The sequence below is a fragment of the Chinchilla lanigera genome, unplaced genomic scaffold (genome assembly GCF_000276665.1).
Source record: "Chinchilla lanigera isolate Chin_1 unplaced genomic scaffold, ChiLan1.0 scaffold00001, whole genome shotgun sequence".
Taxonomy (NCBI): domain Eukaryota; kingdom Metazoa; phylum Chordata; class Mammalia; order Rodentia; family Chinchillidae; genus Chinchilla; species Chinchilla lanigera.
This window is the reverse complement of record NW_004955402.1, coordinates 19173670-19191655: the sequence shown is the minus strand read 5'-3', so window position 1 is coordinate 19191655 and position 17986 is coordinate 19173670. Positions and strand designations below refer to the sequence as shown.

General features: G+C 37.4%; 1 protein-coding gene across 3 annotated transcripts in view; it reads left to right on the top strand.

Moving 5' to 3' along the window:
• The window catches only part of Trappc8 (trafficking protein particle complex 8), a gene marked incomplete in the record, with an annotated part of 92627 nt that overhangs the window by 31364 nt on the left and 43277 nt on the right, over positions 1 to 17986 (top strand). For all 3 annotated transcript variants that reach the window (XR_001231969.1, XM_005372747.2, XM_005372745.2), the window contains 6 exon segments: positions 473 to 732; positions 1219 to 1334; positions 2352 to 2502; positions 4241 to 4341; positions 10165 to 10270; positions 17667 to 17798. Coding sequence is in view for 2 of the 3 variants with exons in the window: in XM_005372747.2 (XP_005372804.1) it covers positions 473 to 732; positions 1219 to 1334; positions 2352 to 2502; positions 4241 to 4341; positions 10165 to 10270; positions 17667 to 17798 (866 nt within the window).

The following is a 17986-nucleotide window of genomic DNA, read 5'->3' as shown; positions in this document are numbered from 1 at the left end:
GTTAATTTAAGATCTTACTGAGTCCTTTAAGTTTGATTCATTTTGATATTTAAAATTTTGTAAGAGCAGTGTAACAGATTTATTTTTAAAAATATTTGTAGAACGCAAGGGAAGATGTTATGCACAGCATCATTTCCGACTTCACATGCTTTTGGAACTGTGTAAATTAGTTTTGGTAAGGATGTGCTGTAAATTTGTTGTAATTTCTTATGGCTTAGTTGTACTATTTAAAAGTAATTTTTAAGTTATCCTAAAACTATATTTTTCTTTATTTCCTGATTTGCCTGAGTTCTAAAATATCTGTTACATCTAACAAGTATTACCTGGAGCTCTTTAATTTTAGAGGGGAAAATGTTAATGTTACTATGTTTTAGACTTCTAAGATACATAGAGTTCCAACATTTTTGTTTTTTTCTATAATGGTACGGTTTTCTTTTGCATTCTGAGAGTAAAAGAAAGATCTGTTTTTCAGTAGATGGCTTACCAAATAACTTCAGAACTCATCCACTTCAACTGGACCAACCTGCTGAGTCTTCTAACAGCATTGATGGCCCAGATCGTGGAAAATCCTCTTCTTCATTACATGAAACAAAGAAAGCAAATAGTGGAATAATCCATGGTGCGTGTTTGACACTTACTGATCATGACAGAATCCGACAGTTTATACAGGAGTTTACATTTCGTGGCCTTTTGCCACATATAGAGAAAACAATTCGGCAATTAAATGATCAGGTAAGGCTTAACTTTTATATTGTTGTTTTTCAAATTTAAGTAAAGAGTAGAGTTAGGAATGTAGTAGTACAAGTTACTTAATGTATTTGAAGTTTTTGTTTTTAATGATAGACCAGTCTTAGGACTTACTGAAATTAATCTTTTCATTGTTGTTTTTTTGAGACATGGTCTTGCTGTGTAGTCCAGGCTGGCCTTGAATTCACAGTGTAGCCCAGGCTGGCATAGAACTCATGGCAGTCCTCCTGTCTCAGCCTCCTGAGTGTTGGGATTATAGGCATGTGCCGCTACACCTGAATGAAATTACTCTCAGTGATGAAATTCTGTTCAGTTTTAGGAGCTATTTACTCATTCTACTAAGACTTTACCAGCATATTAGTTTTTAAAATGAACTTCACTATTAAAACTTTATAGTTATTTGAATTTTTCTTTTGTATGTAAAATTGTTAATCCTTCACAGTTGTCATCATATTTAATCTTTTTTCTTAGCTAATATCAAGAAAAGGTTTGAGTCGATCTCTATTTTCTGCAACTAAAAAATGGTTTAGTGGCAGTAAAGTTCCAGAAAAGAGCATTAATGAATTAAAAAACACATCTGGGCTGCTGTGAGTAAAATATCATTTTTATTTTTCCTGTGTTTAACTCTGCATAGTATTTGACTCTTTCATGTTCAGCAAAAAAATAACTTTAGTTTCTTTGTGACGTGTTGGTCGAAACTCAAGTAGATAAGAACAGTGATTATAAGTAGATTTTGTTGCTATCAAAAACAATAACTAATTGGACATCAGAAATACAACCTTGTAAGACATCAGGGAGCTGGGCGTGGTGGCGCACGCCTGTAATCCCAGCACTCGGGAGGCTGAGGCAGGAGAATTGCTGTGAGTCCAAGGCCAGCCTGGGCTACATAATGAGTTCAAGGCCAGCCTGAACAACATGACGAGACCCTGCCTCAAAAAATAAAAAAAGGTACCAGGGAAAGGCACTTTATTTTGGGTCTGTTTCTCAGTTTGTAAGAAGATGGAGTTAGGTTAGATATGGATGAGAGTCTAAGACAGGGCATATGTTTAGCAAATTTTTAATGCAAAACCCTGCTTTTAGGGAAAATAAAATTAATCCTTTTGGACTTTTTTTGCTGGTTGTAAATATATGAGTCACCTGGAATTAGCCTTTTGCGTCATAATTTGACCATCAATAAAATGAAAATGGTTGCCTGTTGTTGAGATGTTTCCACAGTTATATTAAATAAAGTAACATATCATTCTGTTCCTTCGTTCGTTCTTTCTTTCTTCCTCTCTTTCTTTCTTTCTATTAATTGTCTTTTTTTTTAAAGTCAGGATCTTATTCTGTACTTCAGGCTGGCCTTAAACTCGCTTTGTAGCCCTAGCTGGCCTCAAACCTCCAGGAATCCTCATGCCTCAGCCTCCTGAGTGCTGGGAGTACAGGTGTGCACAACTGTGCCCAGCCTCTGTCAGATAGTTTTAAAAAGTGACAGTCTTTGGAGGTAGAATTCATATGAAACAGAATCACTTTTCCTCCTGGTCTGATGTTAACCCAGTTTATATTTAAGAGGGTTGGCGGTCGTAAATTATAAATTATTTTCTTTACTTATTGTATGTTTACAGGTATCCACCGGAAGCACCAGAGCTTCAGATCAGGAAAATGGCTGACTTGTGCTTTTTAGTGCAGCATTATGATTTGGCGTACAGTTGCTATCATACCGCAAAGAAGGACTTTCTTAACGATCAAGCAATGCTGTATGCAGCTGGTGCCTTGGTGGGTGTTTCTTTCTTTATTTATTGATTGACCCCTTTTCGTGCTCTGGGAATAAATCCCACTGCCTTGCCCAGGTGTAGGCAGGTGCTGTCCCACAGAGCTATCTCCCTGGCCTTTGGCTGCATTTTGAGAAAGTAGCAATGAACGCCTATCCTTGGGTGCATGCAGACTGCCTCTCCAGAGACACATACCTTTGTTGCTCGCCCATGTGGGAAGCTCCAGCAAATGGGAGATGCTCGTCCCCCCTCCAGATCTCCATGCTGGTGTTTGTTTCTTGAGGTGACCTCTGGCCATGCTAAGCTGCCTATTTAGACTGCATAGTCATCTTCCAAGGGGTCATTTCATGTCTTTGTGTATGCTTTGGGAACATATATGAATAGGCTGCAAGGGGACTGTCCAAACCCTGGTTTTCTCAGAGGTTTGTTATTTTTAGGTTTTATGAACTACAGTTACTTTTAGATAGGTACTTATCTTTTTTTTTTTTTTTTTTTTTGGTCTTTTTGAGACGGTCTCGCTCTGCAGTTGAGGCTGGCCTTGAGCTCACTTTGTAGCCCAGGCTGACCTCAAACTTGCAGCTATCCTCCTGCCTCAGCCTCCCAAATGCTGGGATTACAGGCGAGCCCCACCACGCCTGGCACTACATGTCATTTTATAGTAAATATGTCTTATTTTCCAGTGCTATTTTCTCATATATATAGCAGCTATCGTTACTTAAATGTATTTAAGGGTAATGGATAAAATTAGAAAAAAATGTATTGTCACACACTGTATAATAACGTTTTGGGTAACAATGGACCACACCTATCATGGTCTCATTGTAGTGCTTAAAAGTTTTATCACCTAATGATGTTATAACCATCTTGGCTTGTGTCAGTACATGCTGTGGTGTCTGCACAGCAACAGAATTGCCTTAAGATGAATTTTCAGAATGTGTCCTCATCATTCAGTGATGCATGACTGTTGTTATCTCTGTGTAATCAGTCATTGGTTTGTTCTCTGCTCATCACGACTTAGGGAAAAATAGGGAGGAGGTATAGCAGAAATCTGGTTTTTTTGGTACTGGGTATCGAACTCAGGACCTTGCGCTTGCCAGGGAGGTGCTGTGCCGCTGAGCTATATCCCCGGCCCAGCAGAAATCTTAACAGAGGCTCACTTGGTATTGTCTATATGCCGTAAACTAAAGTGTTTACTAGATTTTTTTGGAGATCTCATTTAAGTTTATTTATTTATTTTTTTGGTCTCTTTGAGACAAGGTCTCACTATGCAGTTCAGGCTGGCCTCATACTTGCAAGGATTCTTCTGCCTCAGTCTCCTGAGTGCTGGGATTATAGGTGTGTCCCACAATGCTTAGCTGGAGATCTCATTTAAATACTGAATCAAAGAATGAAATTTGAGTAGAGAATTTTAAGATAAAAGCAAATTTTTTTTCTTTTTTTGGTGTTTTTGAGACAGGGTCTCACTGTTGAGTTCAGGCTGGCCCTGAGTTCACTTTGTAGCCCAGGCTGATCTCAGACTCTCAGTGATCCTCCTGCCTCAGCTTTCTGAGTGCTGGGATTACAGGCATGCACTACCACGCCCAGACTGTTTTTTTTTTTTTTGAGTCTATATTAAGCTATGAAATTTATATGCATGTGTATAGTAAAATACCCCAACTAATGTCATTTCAGTTTTTAAGCTTTCTCATTGCTAAAGAATATTTCTGTCTTTGAGGTCATATGCATTATATCTTTTCTGTTAGGAAATGGCAGCAGTATCAGCTTTTCTTCAACCAGGAGCACCTAGGCCATACCCTGCACATTACATGGATACAGCAATTCAGACTTACAGGGATATCTGCAAGTAAGTGACTGTATTATTTGTACTTTGCCCATTTATAGGTAAATTTGATATTTGTCTTGCTGTTAGTTTTAAGTGGTTTTGTTTTCATGCCTTAGACTCTTAGGTCAATATAGTCACACAAGTTGAGGTGAAAAGTTAGTGTTTTTTTTTATACTCTCTTTATCTTTCCTATTTGGTTTGGGTTTGTGGATTATGAATATGTTTCATGTAATATTGTGGTTATGTTTTATATTAAGGATGATATATTTTGTGGTAACATTTCCTGACTTTACCTACTATCAAGCCATTTTGAATTTTCCTTGTTAATAAGACCAAACATGAAGGGTTAAATAAAGGGCCAGGAGGGGAAAAGAAACATGTTTTGTATGTACAGTGAGTACTGTTAGCACTTAAAACCTTTAAGGGGAGTATGAATGGGACCAGAAGTGGCCAGAGATTTCATGTGATTTTTCATGAGAACTCCTTCACAGAAAGGTGGTTGAGATTGGATAGCCTTGAAAACATTCTGGGATTATGACTTGCAGGAATGTTTTGGATGCGGCATTACTGGTGAAAGGGAGTGGAGCTCTGCCTAGTTCAGAGGGTCTGTGTCCATGGAAAGTATTGGGCAATATATTTGGAAAAGGTATTTGAGCTAAATCAGTGTAAAGAGCCTTGACTGTTGTGTATTATTATTATTATTCTTAAGCTATAATTATTTAGTAGGAAGTGAGACATTTCTAAAATTTGAGTAGAGCCTTGACATAAAAGTTGTTCTTTGGAAAGATTAATCTGAGTTTTTTCTCTTTTATGGTGTTGGGGATTGAACCCAAGACCTTGCATGTGCTAGCAAGGCGCTCTACCGTGGAGCTCCCTCTGAGACCCTTAGGCTTTCTCTGTCTCTCTCTGTCTCCCTGTGTTGCCCAGGCTGATCTTGAGCTTGTGGAAATGCACTCTGTGTGATGTCTGTGCAGCAGCAAAGTCGCCTTAAGATCAGTTTCTCAGGATGAATCTCCCTGGCAGCTGGGGCAGTAGGCCCCTTATATACTCAGCTGTAGAACTGATGCATTAGAAGATAAATTTTTAAAAATTGTTAATTAAGTTTATTGGTACCTTTGAGACATACATAATGATCACATTCATTATAAGGAATTTGTACCCATACATGGTATAACTTGATTCTCTTTGTTTTGAGACAGTGTGTAGCAGTGTGTTTACAGTGTAACAACATTCATAGTTTTTTTAAAAAATGAACAGTTATGTAGTTTTCTGCATTTCCCACTTTGACCAAGTAATTTACACACCCATTCAGTCTTCATAACAATCCTATGATGTGGTAGAGCTGTTATTCCTGTTTTACAGATAAGGACTCTGAAACTTAACTTCCCCAAAGAATCTAGGTAGTAAGTGGTAGAGCCACTATGGAATCCTACTTTGTATACTTTATAATCCAGGCAAGAACATATCTGTAGATTCTAGCAGGAGATATAGCCTCCTTTAAAGTGCAACCACTAAAAGAGAATAAAAAGAAGAGATTCAAAAGGTAGGAAACCAGTAAAGCACCAAGGAAGGCAGGCAGTAATAGAATTTCTCTTTTTTTTTTTTTTGGTCGTTTTGAGACAGGGTCTTGGTGTGCAGTTCAGGCTGTCCTTGAGCTCACCTTGTAGCCCAGGCTGGCCTTGAACTCAAAGATCCTCCTGCCTCAGCCTCCCGAGTGCAGGGATTACAGGTGTGCGCCACCACACCCTGCTGCAGGGAATTTAGTAATAGAATTTCAGCAAGTTTGAATGTTCTTTCTTTTTTTTTTTTTTTTTTTTTTTTTTTTTTTTTTTGGTTTTTCTCCGGTACCAGGAACCGAACTCACGACCTTGCGCTTGCCAGGCAGGCGCTTTTGCCGCTGAGCTAAATCCCCAGCCCCTGAATGTTCTTTCTCTGAATCTTCCTTCTTTCATCAAATTAAGAACTTGAGATGCATACCTAATGCTGTAAATGAAAAGGGATAATATTACCTAGTGACCCAGATAGCCAAAAGTGAGACAAAGAAGTTCACTACATTCTTATAAAGGGAACAGTCCAAGAAGAAGAGATAACAGTCACAAATATTTATGCAGCAAATATCAGTGCACCCAACTACATGAAGTACATATTAATGGACATAAAAAATCAAATACACACTAATACAATTGTATTGGGGGATCTCAGTACCCCACTGTCACAAACAGATCAATTAGACAAAAAATCAACAATGAAATATTAGAACTAAACCAAACTTTTGAACAAGTGGACTTAGTAGATGTCTGCAGAGTGTTCCCTCTACAACATCAGGATACCCTTCTTCTCTGCTAGATAAATCAGTACATATCAGTCATAACTGTCAGTGTTGCTGGGCGTGGTGCTGCATGCCTGTAATCCCAGCACTCTGGAGGCTGAGGCAGAAGAATTGCTGCGAGTTTGAGACCAGCCTGGGCTACAAAGTGAGCACAAGGCCAGCCTGAGCTGCATAGGAAGACCCTGCCTCAAAAAGACAAAACAAAACAAAACAATACAAAACAAAACAAAAAACCCCATCAATGTTAATGGACTCAATTCACCAATCAAAAGAAACAGACTGGCAGAAGGGATCAAGAAGCAAGATGCAACCATATGCTGCATACAAGATGCACATTTAATTCAAAAAGAAATTCATAGATAAAGTCAAACGATGGAAAACAGTACTTCATGTGACAGCAACCTGGAAAAAAGCTGGGGTAGCTGTTCTATTTGCAGACAAAGTAAATTTGAAGACCCACATAACCAGTGGGTAAACTGCAAATCATTTTTTCTCCTGTCCACAGTAGACTATATGCTTTCTGTGAATCTACATTTATTCTTATACATTGTTTATCGTACAATCTTCTTTTTTTTTTTTTTTTTTTTTGGTACCAGGAATCGAACTCAGGACCTTGCACTTGCCAGGCAGGTGCTTCTGCCACTGAGCTATATCCCTTGCCCTTGTATTACAATCTTCATTCCTATTTTATAATCATCAGTTATAATTGATGAGTTATCAGTTTAATAGATACATTTTGGAAAAGTTAAATATGCGGCAGCAATTATGCACACCAATTTGAAGAAGCTTCGTAATCTTATAAATATCAAATTTTTTTTGCAGCACTAGAAATTGAACCCAGGGCCTTGCACTGAGCTACATCCCCAGCCTTTATTTAATTTTAAAAAAATTTCATTTTCCCTTTTCTTAGAATGCCATGCTGTATTTTTAAGTTAATGAGATCCTGTTTGTCTTAAAAGGTTTTCTTAAATTTCTTTACTCTTTTAAACTTTTTCAGCATTGGAGATTGCCGAGTGTGTGCTATATCACTGAGCTATGGACCCAGCCCCAAATTTCTTTACTTTTATGATGCCATTCTTCCCCTTTTCTTTTCTTAAATCAAAGTAAAAGTTGTTCCATGTTCATTCTTATTTATATTAGTGCTTACTTTTAATACAGAGTTTATGTCCTGGAAATACTTGAATTGTAAACACTTCCCTGTGACTAACACAAATGGGTTTTTTTTGGTCTTTTTGAGACAGAGTCTTGCTATGCTGTTCAGGCTGGCCCTGAGCTCACTTTGTAGCCCAGGCTGATCTCGAACTCGGGGCAATCCTCCTGCCTCAGCCTCCCAAGTGCTGGGATTAGTAAAGTCCTGGGCTTGAAGCCTGTAACTTAGCAACTGATCACATGGAGAAATGTGTGATAATAAAATATAAATAAGTAATATAATAGTATTGGCTGGGCATGGTGGCACACACTTGTAACCCCAGCACTTGGGAGGCTGAGACAGGAGGATCACTATGAGTTTGAGATCAGCCTGGGCTACAAAGTGAGCTCAGGGCCAGCCTGAACTCAAGAGTGAGACCCTGTCTCAAAAAGACAAAAAAAATAAAAAAAAAAAAAAAAAAAAAAATTAAAATAAAATAATAGTCTTAAGACTGAAGAGTTTTGTGAAGTTTACTGAAGAAAAATATTTTAAGATTGAGTGTTAGTATAAAATACTGGCTAGCATGAGACCCTGAATTCAATTCCTGCTATAAAAAACAAACAAAAAACTACTATTAATGAGTAATGCTAGTAAACAGGAGTTAGACTTCTGTGTTCATTAAAACATTGGAATGCCAGGTGTGGTGGTGCACACCTGTAATCCCAGCACTCGGGAGGCTGAGGCAGGAAGATCAGAGGATCGTTGCAAGTTCGAAACCAGCCTGGGCTACAGAATGAGCTCGGGGCAGCCTGAACTGCATAGCGAGACCCTGTCTCAAAAAAACCAAAAAAAAAAAAAAAAAATAAAATAAAATAAAACATTGGGGGCTGGGGATTTAGCTCAGCGCCTGCCTGGCAAGTACGAGGTCGTGATTTTGATTCCCGGTACTGGAAAAAAACAAAAAACATTGGATATTCATAGATCCCTTGGATGGGATGGGGAGTGGAAGAACGGGGCATAAACAAGAATAAAGAGGTGATATGTATATATACAAAAATACGTTAATAAAAATTTTTAAAGTTTTTTTTGTGATTTTACTAACCCTGGATGAAAAGCCATGATTTGCAGATCACTACAGTAATTTTGAAGGTAATAAATTGACTGATATTGTTTACAGTGGCCTTCCATAGTGGATGAATTAGTCAGCTTCCTGTTACTGGGGCAAAATACCTGACATGCAACTTAGGGAGAGGGTTCTTTAGGGTCAGAGTTGTATGGTTTCACCCCGTGGTCAGCTGGCTCCGAAAACATGGTGGAGGGCACGGGGGAGGAAGGCTGCTCACCCCACGGCGGTCAGGAAACAGCACAGGGCAAGAGAGAGAAAGGGCTGAGGGCCAGGTCGAGGTCCCGATGTCACACCTTGTGTCTGCTGCCCCATGGAGCCCCAGTCCTAGCAGCCGTTCCAGCTGTGACCTCTCAGGGGCCCAGCCTGTGGGTGAAGTCAGCATCCTCGCAGTCTAGCCACACCTCCAGAGCCGCCTCCTTTGGCCAGGCAGACAGGCGAGACACTCCTGCAGCGAGTTCAGTAGTAAGCTTTGGTTGTTATTTTAAAGTCAAGTGATATTTGATGCAGGGTTAGGAAAAAAACACCTTCATTGCTGCCCCCCCCAAGGACCCCATCTTGTAGTTTCACACTAAGAAGGTTTTCATTATTTGTTCACTGAGTAATTCTAGGTTACTTAGTAGTTCACAAAGAAAAACCAACTGTGTGTCTTTATAAAAAAATTGATTGAGGAATCACTAAGGCAACACTGGTCCTCTGCCATCTTGGTGGGAACGTCTCAGTGGTCATACCAGAGTGAAATGCCTAAATATTTCCCAGTAGCCAGTAGAATGAAACACAAATAACCAGAGTTTGTAATGAGAAAGAGGAAAGAAATATGGGTGAAATTCTTGTATTCCTTTCACTGAAAGCAATTTTTATTTGTTTACCAGCTGCTAATTCAGAGGTACCAGTTGAGTTTTGGTTTTTTCTTACATACAGGAAATGTGACTTTGCATTTCATTCTTACTATAAAATTATATGATTATAGAAAGTTTATTTTTTGTTTTGTTTTTTTTTTCTGGTACCGGGAACCGAACTCACGACCTTGCGCTTGCCAGGCAGGTGCTTTGCCGCTGAGCTAAATCCCCAGCACCAATAGAAAGTTTTGATGGGTTATAAGAATTCTCTGAAGGTTTTTAGAAACTTTTTTGGTAGGTTGAAAATAAGAAGATTGACTTTTTACTCAAAATCTGTAATGGGATCTTGCTGAACACATGGTCACTGTGATCTGCCAGGGTAGCGTCATCATTCTGACTATTCTTTCTAATCTGTCTCCTTCAGGAATATGGTGTTGGCTGAAAGATGTGTATTGCTTAGTGCTGAGATTTTGAAAAGTCAAAGCAAATATTCAGAGGCTGCAGCTCTTCTGATACGGTTGACAAGTGAGGTAATGAAATTGTATAGTACTTAATAAGTGTTGTTCATTATTTTGTAAATGTGTCTTTTTCATAAGAAAAATTATGAGGAAAATCTTACTTTGGGATTTACAATGTAGCTATTTTAGTTTGAATTTGTATGTATAATTTTTCATAAGTTGAATTAATGTTATTTGTGTATTTTAATTTGAGTTTATCTTAAGTGTAATTTCTTTATAAATAGAATTTGTATATTTTAAGTCTATATTTCTGAAAAAGATTTCTAGTTATTTTTTAAAATTTGTTGAAAGACTTCTAGATTTATTTTTAGATTTACTTAGTTTTTTTTGTCTGTTTTATTTTTGAGACAGTCTCACTGTATAGTTCAGGCTGGCCTTGAACTTATTATGTAGCCTAGGCTGGTTCGAACTCATGGCAATCCTCCTGCCTTAACCTCCTGTGTGCCCCACTATGCCCAGCAAGTCTACATTTTATTAACCACAGACATGCACTGGGTATCTTCTAGGATTTAGGTTCTGTTCTGTGTATGAAATAGCTAAAATAATGTTCAAATATGTTATTCCTAATATAAAACTGGTGATTAAAAAGTTGTCACTGAGGAATTTTTAATCTCATTTTCAATCAGTGTGAACTTTGATGGAAAATTACCTTTTTTTTCTCTTTTTGAAACAGGGTCTCACTATTCAGTTCAGGCTGGTCTTGAACTCACTTTGTAGCCCAGACTGGCCTTGAACTCACAATAATCTATTGCCTCAGCCTCCTGAGTGCTGGGATTACAGGCGTGTTCTACCACACCTGGCTCTGGAAAATTGTTTTAAGCATTTAAAAAAATCTATTTTTAAATATTTCAAAAGGGAGAAAAAGTAATGCATTTATAATTACTGTTGAAGGTTTTATAATAGGCCTGTAAAGAGTGACAGTATTCCTTTTTGTAGGTATGATTAAGACACTAGCTTTTAGGTGAATACTTAAGAACAAAGAAACAAAGTTAAACACCTCTTTGCCCCTTACCTGTTAAATTGTCCGAGGGTTTTAATGCTTAAATCACTACCTTTGGTGCAGTCCAGGCTGCCCTCGAACTCACAGCGGTCCTCCTGCCTTAGCCTCCTGAGTGCAGGGATTACACGCGTGTGGCACCATGCCTAGCGGCTGCACTTGTTAGACACTTGGGTTGATCTTGTTCACAGTCCTGAGTTTCAGTGGCAAACTTGACCCCATTTGTGACTTCTCCTTGGGCTCTAAATTAGTATGGGCAGCTGTTTTTTAGACTTTCCTACTTGAATGTTTGCAAGGAATCTTAAATTAATATGTCAGTCAACTCCAAATTTCTTACTGACACGTGGGTTTTATGCTGTCACCAGCCAGCCAGCTCTGTTTGCTCACGCAGAAACTGCCTGAAATGCTTCTGTGTTTGTAGATTCTGTCAGCAATACCCTGGGGCACGGTTTTTTTTATCCTCTTAAACATATTTTCATTTATATCTCAAAGTAGTTTACTGACCTCTTCCACTACTGTCCTTTTTTTGTTTTCCTCTGTAGTGCAGACCTAGCCCACATCTTTATCTTTTTCCTGGGCTGCAGCCTTTTTTTCCTTGCTTCACCTAATTTTCTAGTCCTAGTATTAGTCTGTCCTTCAGATGGTCTTTCAGGTTCTCCTGTCTCTTTTCTGCTCTTATATAATGCTATAAAACCTGACTTGTCTTACTATATTATATTGGAAATTATGTTTAATCTATTAGTTCCTCAAGGGCAGGGAAATATGTTGCAACCTACACTTTCATTCCTTGTACCTATGGCCGGGCATATACCTCAGCGGCACAGCGCCTGCCTGGTATGCGCAAAGTCATGAGTTTGATTTCCGGTACCAAAAAAAAAAGCTTTCCTAGTACCTAACACAGGGCTTGGCCCATGATACATATTCTACCGATGTTTGTTGAACTGAGCCATGAATTCTTCTAAAAAGATTTCTGTAGGATATATTAGTTTCCAGGGTGGTATTTAAAATGCTTAGTAATGGATATTTCATGAACACTTAATTTGTAAGTATGAACAGGTGCCAGATGTAGACTATTTGATAGAGCTGAATATATGTTCTTCAGTGTGTTGCTGTTCCCTGTTACAGTAAGTAACCTGATGTTGGGTTTGGGTGTGTTCTGTGTTTTCCAATCTAGGCATATCAGTGAATGTAAAAACAATATATGATCCAGGAGCTTCAGTAAAATTTATTTTTTTTCTTGCTTAGATGCTTTTAATTGCCTTTTAACCCACATGTGAATAAAGTTTCTTTAGAGCAAATTTTGCTTATATTATGTGTACTATTTTCTGTCAGTTTTTCTCCTTTCCAACTGTTTTCACTTTTTTTTCCCTCAAATATGAGTGATTTATTGTGTCATGAAAGTCTAGAATATGTGTCATTGTCATTTTCTGCCTTAGGCAGCGGGTGGAGTGGTTGCTGGTGCGTTTCCCATGAATTACGATTCTTATTGGGCTGTTATTTTGTAGCTTTCATATATTTCTTCGTAATAATTTGAAAATAATGGTTGCTAGGCATAGTTTGTATATAAAATTACATTAAATCTTAAGTAAAAATTTATTTTATATACTTTTACTAGAAAGATTGTATAATACAGTATACTGGAAAAATGTATTCATTTTGAGAGTAGAAAAGATTATCTTGATATTGGTGAATTGTGTAATGAAAATCAGCTGTGAGGCTGGTGGAAAGAATTGGTGCTTTGCCTGTACTTTTTGGCACTGCAAACTTATTTACAAGTAGATTCTGCTATTTTATGCTCTGAGATTTAGAATGGCAGTGCAAAGCCAGCCCGCTGACGAAACCTGCCGCACCCACCATCACGCAGGCCAGTATATCCGAATCTGGTGCGTAAGACACCCCTGTGTGTCTGTGTGAACACTTCTGGTCTTATAACCCTTTTCGTCTTTTACTGTGGTTAAGTGTAATGAAGCAGTTTCTAGGGATAGAAATGAGTTTTTTGGTTTTTTTTTAGGTAATAAATTTCTTGAGTTGGGAGTAACTATAGTTGTGGGAAATTGATCAGCTAATAGCACCTTTCCTGTTCACAGTTATACAAAGAAAAAGTCTTAAAATCTTAGAACCATCTTTTTGAAAATTCTCTTAATTAGCTGCAGCTTGTACCTTTGTCAGCTGTGTTTCTGTGAAACACTCACTGAGGCTGATTGTCGTCTGTTCTGTGTTGTGTGTTGCTGTAACGGAACACTGTAGCCTAGGCAATTCATGAGCAGTGCAGGCTTATTTGGTTCATGGTTCTGAAGGCAGACGTCCAAGGTCATAGCACCAGCATCTAGTGAGGGGTTCGTTCTTCTTCATCTTGGGATGAGGGGTGGAAGAATAGGAGTGTGAAAGCAGGAGAGGGAGAGTGGGCCGAACTCACTGATAGCACATCTGCGCTCCAGAAAATCCACTCCAGTGCTGGTGATGTTAATCCATTCCCATGGACAGAGCCCTGAGGACCTGACTCTTTTTCACTCGGCTCCACACCCGAGCACTGTTGCATCAAGGATTAAGTTTCCAGCACGTCAAATTGGGAGGAAGCATTCAAGCCATATCAAAGCCTTCACTTCAGAGTGTTTCTTCCTATACATGTCCTCGTATTTTAAGTTACTGTAAACTTTGCATGTTTTATTAAAATTATCTCTTAACTATGGCAAAATTTTCTTAGGCTGGAGTTACTGCTTAAGTTGATATTGCAGATTTTTTTCTGAGTTCCTCATGTGGCATATATATATTGTAGTCTCACAGATACGGACTACCACTATATTAAATAAAATGTTATTCTCCAGTTATTCAGTCTCTGCTTTCAGGACAAAATCATCACATTGTAAAATCCTTTAATTTTTCTCTGCCAGCACTGATGATAGTTATTGTTTTCAGGGCAGTCTTCCTTTTTCAGAGCAATCCTTTTACCACTTTGGGTTATTAGGAGGATCTAATAAGATTAGAGTTGAAGTGAGATATGAAATTAGAATGTTCAGCTCTGCATACTGATTCTCAGTCAACAGTCTATTGTATATCAGAATTTTGCTCCAGCTAAATTAATTCATGATGTGAACTTCCAGACCTGTCTTTAATTGGCCAGTACTTGAGTATTGAATTAGAGAATACTAAGGGTTTATTGTGCTGTGCTGGTTCTCAGTGGATTGATTGTACTTTGAGATCATTTACAAACCGTGACAAATATCCAGGGAATATATATATACACATATACATACAATGTATGTGTATCTCTGGATGCATATGCTAAGAATAAATTTAAGAAATTTATAAGACTTAAATAAAAACAAACTATTGAGAGGCCTACATGAAACTGAAATGGTAAAAGTAGGGGATTACCAGTTGTAGATGCTGAGTATATAATGAGGCTACAGAAGCTAAACTGTTTAAAGTGACAAGTAAATGGAATAGAAAATTATGATTACCGTGCCATCTTAAAATCAGTGGAGCCAGGTGTGGTGGCACATATTTGTAGTCTCATTACTCAGGCTGAGGCAGGAGGATTGCCATGAGTTCAAGGCCAGCCTGGACTGCATAGCGAGACTGTCTCAAAAGAAAAAAAATTCTTAGGGGAAGCTAAGGCTCTTTAAATGGTATTTGACATCTAAAAACCTATTTGGTTTGAAATTCTATCTTATTTATTACATGATGATATACCACAGCTAAATTAAGCTGCACTTTAAAAAATGAAACCAGGGCCGGGTAAATAGCTCAGTGGCACAAGTGCCTGCCTGGCAAGCGCAAGGACCTGAGATAAATCTATATCAATATATATATCTTGAAGAATTTCTATGGGAGAGAGACAATATTAGGAGAACATTTTTTAAAGTCTGGGAATGATAATATCCTTTCTTAGTTTGATGCATTATCTTGAAGCCGTAAAAGCAGAAATTGTCTGACTACAATAGATTAAACTCTTTTGTGTCAAAATTGGGAAATATTTGCAAAATGTATGGCAAAGGACTGATACTGGCTAAGTATACAAGGGGCTCTTTCAACCCAGAAAATCACAAAAACCCATTCATAAAAGGGTATAAACTGGCATTTCACAGGAAAAATAACAGAGATCTCCTAAATATGTGAGAAGACATAGCAACTTTATTATTAAGGGGTACATGTTAAGGGACAAGATGCAATTTTTCGTTTGGTATGTGAAATTAGAAAGTTTTTTCACTGAGTAGAGTAGAAAACATGAACTCATTCTCTGTTGATGAGAATGTATTGATGCTAACTTTTAGCAGTTTTTTTTTTCTTTAGAAGTTTAGCTACCTTGATTAGAACTAGAACTGTAGGCATACCTCTCCACATTAAATCTGGTTGTACTTCCAGAAATTTGGCTAATAAAAAAGTTTGAGTAGTTACCTTTTTCTTTTCTTTTTTTTTTTGAGACAGGGTCTTGCTTTGTAATTTAGGCTGGCCTTGAACTCACTATGTGGCCCTGGCTGGCCTTGAACTAGTGGCAGTCATCTTGCCTGAGCCTCCTGAGAGCTGGGATTACAAGCATGCACCACCATACCTGGCCTTCAGATGTTTTTATAATGATACTTATTGAAGCATTTTTTGTGTAATAACAAAAAATGAAACAATATTTTATCAGTGGAGTGCTACATTAATAAGTTAGTACATTTACAGAATAGATTGAAAAGAAATGATAAATCTGTCTTTAAAATATGCCCATAGCCGAGTGTGGTGGTGCACGCCTGCAATCCCAGCACTCAGGAGGCTGAGGCAGGAGGATTGTTGCGAGTTTGAGGCCAGCCTGGTATACAAAGTGAGCTCAAGGCCAGCTTGAACTACATAGTGAGACCCTCTTTCTCTCAAAAAAAGATGCCTATGATATTAAGTGAAAAAAGCAAGATACACTGTATAATATCACTTATATGTAAAAGTATATGTGTATTTTTATGAAGCATTCATGCTAGGCATGTAAGCATACACACTTGGGAGCCGGGAGTGGACCATGTCACACTGTACTAGAAACAGTGGGTATAGCTCTGGCCGGGGAGGGGAAGCGTGGAGTGGGAAGGAAAGGTGCTCATTTTTAAAATAATTTTTAAAAACACAATTTAATGGTTTTTAAAAAGAAAACATTTTTCTAAAAAATCAAAAAGTAAGGTCCCAGGGGCCCCTAAATCATTCTGATACAAACTCTTGATCCAAAACTATGCATTAATTGTATATTTCTGGTTTTTCTGCTTACTGGATTTTGAATCTTAATTCTTAGTGAAATGATCTGATCATTCAGTTTTTGTCTTGAGGGAGTTGAAATAATAACAGCTACCAGTTATTTACTGAATGTATTCTAGGAGGGTGTAGTTTATGAACACTTTTTGATGTAACTATAATTTATTGAAATTATTGCACTTAAAGTCAATGTTTTCTGTTTTCAACTTTCCCTGGGGAAAATAATGGCAGCAGAACACATGGAAGGGCATGGTAAGTTCAGCTTGAGAATAGCTGAAAACCTAGAGAAAGTTTTGATGAAAATGTTGTTGATACTTAAATCAGCAACTTTCAGTACTTTCTCGAGTGATGACTTTTTGTCAAGTGATGACTTACTTGAAAGATTGTCCTCATGATGTGAATGTAGTATGTGGTTTTTGTAGATATTGTGTTGTAGGGGTCAGTTGATGTGGAAATTAATTTGAGTTGTACTGTGTACTAATGTGCAGTAGCAGGTGAGGAGATATCTTTGAAGGGGAAGCCTTCTGAACTTTTTAATAAAATCAGTAATTTTGGCTCTTTGAGCAAAAATTAAGTATTCCTTTAAATACAAACTACAGAGAATACAGTAGTACATTAGATTATTTTGTATTTTAGGAACATGCTATTGTGTTTTTACCCCCTTGGATGGATGGAAGTATGCTACTAGAAGTTCCAGACTTATTTCAGGAAGAAATTAGACTGTATATATCTGTTTTTTTCTGTTGCTCTGTGTTTTCTGGTGTATCTTTCATCAGTTTACCTGTATTACTTTCCCTGTTTAAATAGTTTTCTGTTGTTTGAGAAGGGATTGCAGTTCTTCAGAAATTTGTTACATGGTACCTATCATAAGCAGGCATTGACTTTTACGAAAAGCAAAGTATTTCATGGTAAAAATTTTAATATTTTGAATGTTTTAAAACAAAAAACAAAACAAAACAAAAAAACAAAATTTGTCCTTATTGGAAGACTCAAGATTAGTTTGTTCCTTTATATATTTATTGTAGTTTAAGTGTTAAATATAAATTATAGAAAGGAAATGCTTTTTAATATTCCTTTATATATTTATTGTAGATTGAACTAAGTATAAATTATAGAAAGGAAATGCTTTTTAACAGATTTTAACTTTTAATTTTGTGAAACTAACCATTTTTTCTTTTAAACGTTCAATAGGATTCTGATCTTCGAAGTGCACTTCTTTTGGAACAGGCTGCACATTGTTTTATAAACATGAAGAGTCCCATGGTTAGAAAGTATGCATTTCATATGATTTTGGCAGGACATCGCTTTAGTAAAGCAGGACAGGTAATTGTATTTTCTTTAAAGCAAAAACTTGTTATTCATGAATGTATTTTGTCATGTATATTTATCCTAAAAATTGAAGTAAATTTTGTTCTATGGTAATGGATTATATTGGTAAAGGCATGCAATTTTTATGTGGCAAATCTGGATTTAAGTCTTTGTTGTTGTTGTTGTTGTTGTTTTTTCCCCCA